Genomic DNA, 9,451 nt, shown 5'->3' on the forward strand with positions numbered 1-9,451 from the left:
ATGAACGGCTACGGCTCCCCGTACCTCTACATGGGCGGCCCCGTATCACAGCCGCCGCGGGCTCCGCTGCAGCGGACGCCCAAGTGCGCCCGATGCCGCAACCACGGCGTGCTGTCCTGGCTGAAGGGCCACAAGCGCTACTGCCGCTTCAAGGACTGCACCTGCGAGAAGTGCATCCTCATCATCGAGCGGCAGCGGGTGATGGCCGCACAGGTGGCGCTTCGCCGGCAGCAGGCCAACGAGAGCCTGGAGAGCCTCCTCCCGGACTCCCTGCGCGCCCTCCCGGGGCCGCCGGGAAGCGCCGAGCCCCCCGCCGCGCCGCCGGGGCCCCCGCCCTGCGCCGCGCCGCCGCGGGCCCCCGCCGAGCTGGCCGCCGCCGCCGCCCTGCGCTGGGCCGCCGAGCCGCCCCCTGCGCTGCCGGGGCCGCTCCCCAAGGCAGGTGAGGCCGGGCCGGGCGCCGCGGGGCCGGGGGTAGGGGTGCGCGGGCCGGAGGAGGAGGGAAGGTGGGCAGCGCCCGGGCAGGGCCCCCGACGGCGGGTCTGGGGGACGGGTGCCCGCCCAAGGGGAACGGCGAGGACTTTCCCTTCCTCGCGACGGGCGCCGTGGGAAGGGGGGTGGAGGGAACGCCCGGCGGGTGCGCTTTGTCGCTCTGAAAAAGCAAGGAGCCGCGGAGTGCCGGGCCTGCTGCTGGGACGGGCTCGCAGCCGCCGAGACCAACGGAGGGGACCGGCAAATGCCGCCACTGCCGACCGGCTCCCCGACGTGCCGCCGCTTCTGGGCCCGTTCCCCCAGGCCGGCCGGGAAGTAGCCGCATCCCGCGTGGATCGCGGCCGCACGTCCCTCTGATGCTCCCGGTTCCGCTGAGCCGTCTGGAGCCGCTCCCCGGCTTCCCGCACCCAGGGCATCGGGCTGCGGCACCTCGTCCAGGACAAAACCTCCACAATGGAGCTTCGGGGCAAAGGCAGCGCCGGGAGCTGGCGGCTTTCTACGGAGCGAGGAGGAGTGGGGGTTGGGGGGGGAGGGGGGGGAGCGGCGGGGTATGAGCGCGGCGACCCAGTTCTTTCGGCTTCCCTCCAGCTCTGGCGTGTCCCACCGCGCCGCGTCCGGGGCGGCTTTCGGCAGGTAGGGAATACTGATCCCGAAACCGCCGCCCGCAACCGGCACCTTGTAGGTGCGTCCTGCCAGGAACACACATTTCTGGACACAAAATGAACATTCCGGGGCCGCCGTCCCCTTCCTCGCCCCGTACCTGAGGGGAAGCCGACAGCCTGCCCCGACGGGGACGCCCGGCAGGCCTATAGCAGCCCGCTCGGCTGACAAGCGGCGCCTGCGACGAAACTTTACCGGGTGCCCCGGGCGGGGAATGGCAAACTCTGGGCGCCCGCACGGCTCGGCTCCTCACGGCTCGCTGCCGGGCGGACGGAGCCCCGCGGGGCTGTGTGCGGCACTGGGACCAGCCGGCCTTTCTCCGAGGGCACGGGTATGGAGCTGGCCGCCGGCACGGGGCTCCGCTCCTCCAGCTCCGGGGAAGATTCGACGCCGGGCCCGAGGTGCCGGCACGGTCGGGTCCGTCCGTGTGGCGAGGCTGCCGGTGGTCTGGGACTCGTTTCCCCTCGGCCGGCCCTCGGCACCGCCTGCCCGCCGCCCCCGTCCCTCCCCGTCCTCCGCATCTCCGCCCGGTTCCGCCGGCCGTAGCCCAGAGCCGGGGCTTTGGGGTCCTTCCGCCCCCCGAATTTCCGCCTGGCCGCAGCCTCCCGGCGGCGCGGAGCATCCCCGCCCCCGCCGCAGCGCAAGGCCGGGGAAGGGACCGCGCGGAGACGGGGCGGGGGGCAGGCCGGGGAGAAAAAGGGGGCGGCGGGGGGCGGGGAAGCCGCCTTGGCTCCTTCCAGAAAGTGAAACAAATAAACTTCGCCAGCAGGATATAAATCTGGCGGATAGCAACGGTATTAACTCGCACGCCCAACTTTTCTCCCCCCTGATATATGAACTTTCCAGCTTAAAAGATTACAGTAATCACGGGAGGACAGTGTAAATCGAATCTGATAGCAATAACTTTTGGGGAAGGTCAGGCTCAAGTGAAATGTTACCAAGCAACAGGCATTTTGTTTGCAAAATACAATCAAAGTGTATTGATGAGAAATTCTTCCTTGCCAGCCAGTCAGCACTTTCTGCTAACAGCTTTAGGGAACGGGGGGAGAATAACGGAGGAGATCATAAATCAAGGCCCGCGGCGCCGCGCCGCCCCCCCCTCCCACCCCATCCTAACCGCCCCCCCCCCCCCCCCTGCGGTGGGGCCGGGCGGGGGCGGGGCACCCCGGGACCGGGGGTGCCGGGATGCTGCCCGGTTGTGCAGACCTCACCTGCGCGGTCCCCGGTCTCCCCGTGTTACAGGTTTGTTCAGTCCCTCCCGCCCCTCCCCCCCCCGCTTTTATGAACGTGGGAATGCGTGAAAGCAGAGCGAAAAATTATCTCCTCGGGGGGGTCCCTGTCCCCTGCCACCAGACACTGTCTAACGGGGTAACCCGTTTATCCCCAGCCGTCCTGCACGCTCCGAACGGCAGGGCTGCTGCATCTCCCTCCCCGCTACCTGCATTAAAACCGTCGTTAAAACAGACGATGTCATTATTTGCTGCCCCAGCCCGCCCCGTTTCTACACCCCCCCACCCCCCCGGGCATTAACCTCCTGGAAGGTATTTTCAGTACGGAGGAGGTATTTCCCGGTGTACGATGGAATCAGGTCCGTTTGCTTTTATTCCTGCCAGAATTGGTCATTGTGGTGGGACAGTTGCGAAGTTCGGTTCTGTGCAAATAAAGCGCCCAGAAACTGTCCCTGTTGCATATGCCTCTGCTAAGCCGGAATAATTCCTCCTCCTGGTACTATGCTCATGAACTTTCATCTCCCACATAGCTCGTGTTACATTTCTCTGTCTCGGTAATAGTTATCAAGGATTGTAAACAATTAATATAACTCTGTATTGAGTCTTCTGTTAGTTTCAGAGCCAGCTTCATATTGCAGCACAGCAGTCTCTGCGTTAGTTTGGGAACGGTGACTAGTCTCCTACAAACTACCTCAGACCTTTGAAAATAAGGAAAAAAGTCTCGAGTGAAAGCAATAATAATAAAAAAGAGGGAACAAAAAAAAAACAAACCTCAAACCAATCAACCAACCAAAAAAACCCACCACCCACAAAACCCCTCATATGTTTTACACGACCTTTTAATGTCTTCTATACTAGTCCTGGTATCAGTCCATTCTAATAATAGAAATAGCGAAAATAGCAATATTTTTTTTTTTATTTCAAAACCCTGTGTGTTGCGGAAAGACCTGTCCTAATAATCAAAGTGGAAACTGTTTTAAGAAAGAGTCAGCGGTGGGACTATCAGGAAAAGAGATTTGGTTCCAAAGTATTAAACCAAGTTTTCCAGACAAGACTTTAACTTGAGGAAAACAGCTTCTCTCTCACCTGTTTTACATTTTTTGCCCCCTTTACAGTATTTGACTCATGATCCTTAATGTATAAATGGGCAAGGAAATATTGGGGTATACATTGCTCCAAATTCGTAGCAGCTTTATTTATTAATGTATATTCTACGATGAATGCACGCACGGTTCTCCCACTGTACTGTTTCGTGTGTGTCTGTATTTGCACTGCATCGCTGTAGATCTGGGTATGTATCTATATCTGCATGCATATTATTTCATTAATACTCCCCATCGTTTTTATCAATAAGGAAACAATTTCCCTAGTTTCCTCAGGGCTGGCAAAGGGAACACTTGAATGCAGGCAATTTGAAACAGAAGTTGTGGAACAGGAAAAAAAAAAACCCACACCACAAAACCCCCAAACAACAAAACATAACACACCAAAACCCCCAAACTTAAACGATTTCTGAGGACGAGATTTCTCTCTTAAAGCCTGGAACACCCTCATGTGAACCTTAAGCGTGACGCAAAAAATACTTTCGTCTAAGAGCAGCGGGTTGGATATTCTGAACGCAAAATTAATATTTTTGTACCTGAAGGTACAGACATTTGAGATTAATGGGTGCACGCAATATTCCAACAATTCAGTGCCCACATAAAGACGTTTATAATGTATCTTCCCAAACCTCTATTTAACAATTGCTGGTTTTGTGCCCGTTTTAAACATTCGAAACACCCGACCTGGGCAGTTCCCAGGAGGAGGCGGGGGCAGTCCCCGGAGCTTTCCGCCTGGCCCTTGCCGTGCCGGCACCGCCGGGGAAGCGGCGTTCAGGCGGGGAGAAGCATCCTCCGCGCGGCCCGGGGCAGGGAGGCTCCGGCAGCCGGGCCGGGAGCGGCAGCGGCCGCCCGACCCGCCGCGGGCACCGGCCGGGCATCGCCGGCGGGCTGCCGAGAAACCCGCTCAGAAAGGCAGAGAAAAAAAAATAATAATAGCTCCCGGACTCAGCGTGAACCCGCGGAGGATAATCCTCCTTGTGTTAACGCTGCATTTGATTTAAATCGCCGAAATCTGTTTTGCGGGTCTGGCCGTGCGGGTCTCACAGCCCGGTGAGATGTGCCGCAGTGATCTGTTCCCTTGCAAGGCTGGGAGCCAGATCTGTGCAGTCTCCTGATGACAAAGATGCAAACTTCAATAGGGTGAGTTTTCAGAATTTAAAGAAAAATTTTAGCCAAGCCTCATAAAGGATACTTTTAAGGGTACTGAAAACTAAACAAACCTGAAATATCTTGAAAATAAAAATCTGTAAGGATCAGGAAGTGCGGTAGGGAGACCTAATCTGGTGGTTGGTTTTTTTGTTTGGTTTTTTTGTTTGTTTGTTTTTGGGAGGGGTGTGTGTGTATTTGCTTCTCGGTGATACCTGTTATCAGCCCATAAAGATACACTGGAAACCCGCAGTAGTTTTGAAACGTGCTCTACACGCGTGTGGTTCGTTTGATAATAATGGGTACTACAGCGCAATCTGTTTATGTGGAAATCAGGACCATCGTCTCCCTTAAATGCCTCTCAACTGTGGCAAGACAGGGACGGAGGTAATTAGCTGTCCTCAGACTGCCTGCTAAGCCTTCGATGTATAAATTGCCCATTATGCTCAGATGTGAATTACTCTTAGCACTCCATTTTCTGTAATAAATTCATTATTATGAACATGTGCCGGGATTAGGAGGGAAAGGTAGTATGACCCTCGCTTTTTTTTTCAAATAATGGATGAGCTAAACCGAGGTCTTACCACCTTTCTCAAAGGGATACACGTTGCCAGTTTGCCACTAGCGAACGTTTCCTGCTTTCCCCTTTGGCTGCTAAGGCAAGACTGATGCGCTGACTGTATAAAGAGGAGCATACATACATTGCTTTCTCTCTAGTATACCTACAGGAAGAGTTATTGCTTCTCCCTTTGCACTGGATAGAGAGCATAACCAATGTAAAACCGGGTACAGAAGAAAGTTGTCTTGTTAACAGAGAAAGGTGAGATCTTCATAGGGGTATCCGTATTCCTCACCTCTACTCCCATGGCCATCTTCCACAGCGCAAACCAGCAGCATCCCACAGCTCTGTAGGATGGCCCATCATTTCTGCCTGGTACAGCCATTCTCATGAGGAGAACCTCCCTTTGCCACACTGCCAGGTTGTGCTCTGCCAGGATCTTAGATTTATTTATAGCTGCCGTTCTGGTGAACATAGTGGCTTCTCACTCAGTGCAGGCTTGCACAGATCCTTTCTCAAGGTGGGTATATTGCACTAACAGAGTTTGTCTTGAGCTGATCTGTTCAATCCTAAACCTAGCTTGCTGTGTGGGGAAATGTCCTGCCCATTCCTGGGACGCGAGGGAGGCAGGACTGTCCGTGGTGAGCAGCGAGGCTCAGGCACTTGCACACCTTTAACTTGTTTCATCTCGATTGGACAGGGTTGATCGCCAGCACAATTTGGGAACCTTTGCTTGCTTCTTACCCCTTCTTTATCTGGCTGGGCTGATCACCAGGGTCTTGGGAAACCAAGCAAATAGTTGTATTGGTTTCTGCAGATAGTCTTTCACACATGTGCATTTGAAAGCGCTGCCCTGTGCCGCTGAAGTAGGCTTTGTCAGCTGCAGCTTGGACAATGACACTTTCCCCAAACACTGGTGCTTCCCAGGGAGATCATCATTGTGCTGTATGAGGAAGACCATCAGAACAGCGTTCTTGGGAAATAACTGAACAATCTCAAGCAAGTACATTGTCCCACTTGGGGACAACTGCTGTCAACCTTTCCTCTTCTCTTCTTCTTTCTGACAAGCAGTCTTATTTCAAAGGTTTCCATACTGTGGCCAGGTATTACCAAAATTACAAGAGATCTGGGGTGTTCCCATTTTTGAGTGTCTGTCTGAAGACAGCATGGTCAATGGGCTTGTTTTCAGCTCTGTACTCGGCTCTTGCCCTTCTTAGTTTAGCACACAAAAACCAAGGTACCTGGAACAAGTGCTGAGAGAGGTTGTGGAGTCTCCATTCTTAGAATTACTTAAAATTCAGCAGAGCAGGGACATGAGCAACCTGCTCTATATTTTAGGTTACTCCTGCTTTGAACAGGAGGTTGGGCCAGAAGCCTTCCTAGAGGTCTTCTCCAAACCAGATTTTTCTAGATTCTGTGCTCTGATGGGGCCAAGACATCAGCTGTGCTCTGTGGTTTGTAGGGCAAAGCCTGTGATTCTTGCTGGGGAAAGAACCAATCTCTGCAGAGCCAGAACAGGAACGTTCCACTGAGTTACATGAAGACTTCTTTAACCCTCAGGCAGTAGTCATGATGGAGTGGTTCAACCAATGCTGTTGGACTTGCAGAGATGACTTTGGTCTCCCAAGTGCCTTCTGGATATCTTCAGCTCACAGTCAATGAGATGGTGCTAGTGAGGAATTATGATGTGAAAGTGCTGAAGTTCCTCTGAGAAAGCTTGCACTTGGGTGGTGTGTTGCTGCCTTGTTACCAGTGAGAGAGGATTGATAGCATTTTTGATGCCACAGAAAAATCACCACTGCTGCTTTTCTTGTACATGGGAGAATGAGACAGATACCTATAAGGCAGCATAAAATGCCTAGACCAGGTCACATTATTCTTTTGCAGTTTTGTTCTCATGATATGTTGCAAAGAGACCTTAATTTTAGTGGGATCTCTGTGAAAAATATTTTCATCTCTCCCTAGGATCCTGCTCTGTTCCTTTTAAGAAGACTGTATCCTCAAATGTCTGTGAAAGCTTTTGGCCTCAGTTTTTCATTCTCTGCCTTCTCTTTGCAGACATGAATGAGGAGCGGTTGGGTGATGCCAGTGGAGCAGACAATGCTGAGACCTACAGTGACAAAGACACAGACCAAAGGAGTTCCCCAGACATGACCAAGGCCAAAAGTTGCTTCACCCCTGAAAGCCCTGAAATTGTTTCAGTGGATGAGGTTGGTTATGCAGTTCAGAAAAATGGTGGGAGCACAGACAGCCGTCCAGAGAGCCCCAAGTACCACCCAGAGCAGAACCACCTCCTGATAGAAGGTCCTTCTGGGACAGTTTCTTTACCTTTCAGTTTGAAAGCCAACAGGCCTCCTCTTGAAGTCTTGAAAAAGATCTTCCCTAACCAAAAGCCAACTGTGCTGGAGCTGATCCTGAAGGGGTGTGGTGGTGATCTGGTGAGTGCTGTAGAGGTTCTCCTGTCCAGTCGGTCTTCGGTGGCCAGTGGGGAGAGAACTTCTGCAGAATCTGATGGGCTTGTTTTGCCTTCCAACGGGCACATTTTTGAACACACGCTGAGTTCATACCCCATTTCCTCTTCCAAGTGGTCTGTGGGCTCAGCATTTCGGGTTCCCGACACACTGAGGTTCTCTGCCGATTCCAGTAATGTCGTGCCAAACCCTCTGGCCGTCCCTTTGCAGCATCCTTTCCCTCAGCCTCCACGTTACCCACTGATGCTGAGAAACACTTTGGCAAGAAACCAGTCCAGCCCTTTCCTGCCCAATGACGTCACCCTGTGGAACACCATGACGCTGCAGCAGCAGTACCAGCTGCGGTCCCAGTATGTCAGCCCTTTCTCTAGCAACTCAGCCAGCGTTTTCCGAAGCTCACCTGTCCTTCCTTCCCGCTCGTCAGAAGATCCTAGGATCTCAATCCCTGATGATGGGTGTCCTATTGTGTCTAAGCAGCCAATTTACACAGAAGATGAGTATGACGAAAGGTCTGATTCATCGGATTCACGAATACTCAACACATCATCTTAGACTGACATTCGACACGTGATAGCTAAGTGATACTTGCAGTGCAGCTGAACTACTGGGCCCTAGGAGGAGGGACATGTACTCTATGAAACCTTTGCAATCGTATTAAAAAGTGACTTTGCTTGGTATTGTACTATAGCAATAAAGACGTAACTTATTTAATTTCTTGCACTTCACTGGATAATGCCAAATAGCAATACTCTGGCTTTAGTGCTGAGTGTGTGTTACAAAGGAGGACTTTACGGCTGTCATTTATGGGACTCTGGAAGACTCATAATGGAAACAGAAGCCCGAGGTCTACTTTGTTCCTTAACTCAGAAAAATGGGGATGTTAAACTAGAATACTTGAATGCTGTTTTATAAGAGAGAACTCCTCAGGACATAAGAAATCAAACAAACGTAGTTCAATTGCAAATGGACTAAAACAAGGATCTTACAATCTTATGCCAGTGATCATCTTTGCAGTGAAAAAAAAAGCAGAAGAAAGAAATATGCACATGAAACTAGCATGAGCTGCTTCTGTGCCATTTGAGCTTAGATGCTTTTCAGAGAAATCATATTAAGAGTTATTCTTTTCCCATGACTAGGCTGAAACGTGTAATGTCAGTGTAAAACCAATTACAGCTGTGAACTGCATGAAGTGTATTGTGAAATGAACACCAGATTAAGCATTGTCAGGTTAATGTAGCATGCTAAGGACTCTAAAAAAATAAATAAGATTATGATCTTGGTTTATGTCATTTATACTGGGCAAAAAACATTTCTGAAGACAGAGAGCTGATTAGTCCTCAGTCGGGATTAAAATGTCCAGCTCCAGCAACCGCAATCAAGGGAAGCCTCTTCCAAGTTGGGGTTCTGCTTCCCTGCCTTGTAGCTTGCAGCTGAGATTAGGCAAATGTCATCAGGGAAGCTGAGGTCTCTTGAGTATGTACTGCAGACACTTCCAAGCTCAGCTGAGTAAAGCAGAGCTTGCTACAGTCACAGCAAGCAGAAAAAAAGGCTCTCCCGATGCTTCAGAAGCATCTTTTTTTCCTATACTGTAGAAGTAGAAAAAAGGAGATAGGTTGTAATAGCAGGCATTTCTTTAAAATAATGTTTAGCTAAATGGCAATCCCTAAATCTAGAAAAGTAATGGTTTGAACAATTTATTGCATGTTTGCATGTATTGATTACACTGCATATCTTATGTGTGTCAGAGTAACATTAGAAATTGCTTCTGATAAGGAATGCCACTAAATTAATTGT

General features: G+C 51.6%; 1 protein-coding gene across 1 annotated transcript; it reads left to right on the top strand.

The window, feature by feature from the left end:
- Nucleotides 1–8,209, top strand: DMRT3 (doublesex and mab-3 related transcription factor 3). The gene is made up of 2 exons (XM_055699140.1): nt 1–439; nt 7,245–8,209. Exons 1-2 carry the CDS (start codon nt 1–3, stop codon nt 8,207–8,209), a joined length of 1,404 nt encoding a protein of 467 aa, XP_055555115.1.
- The last annotated feature ends 1,242 nt before the right edge of the window (nt 8,210–9,451 follow it).

This window comes from Falco cherrug, chromosome Z, assembly GCF_023634085.1.
Source record: "Falco cherrug isolate bFalChe1 chromosome Z, bFalChe1.pri, whole genome shotgun sequence".
In the NCBI taxonomy this organism is placed as follows: domain Eukaryota; kingdom Metazoa; phylum Chordata; class Aves; order Falconiformes; family Falconidae; genus Falco; species Falco cherrug.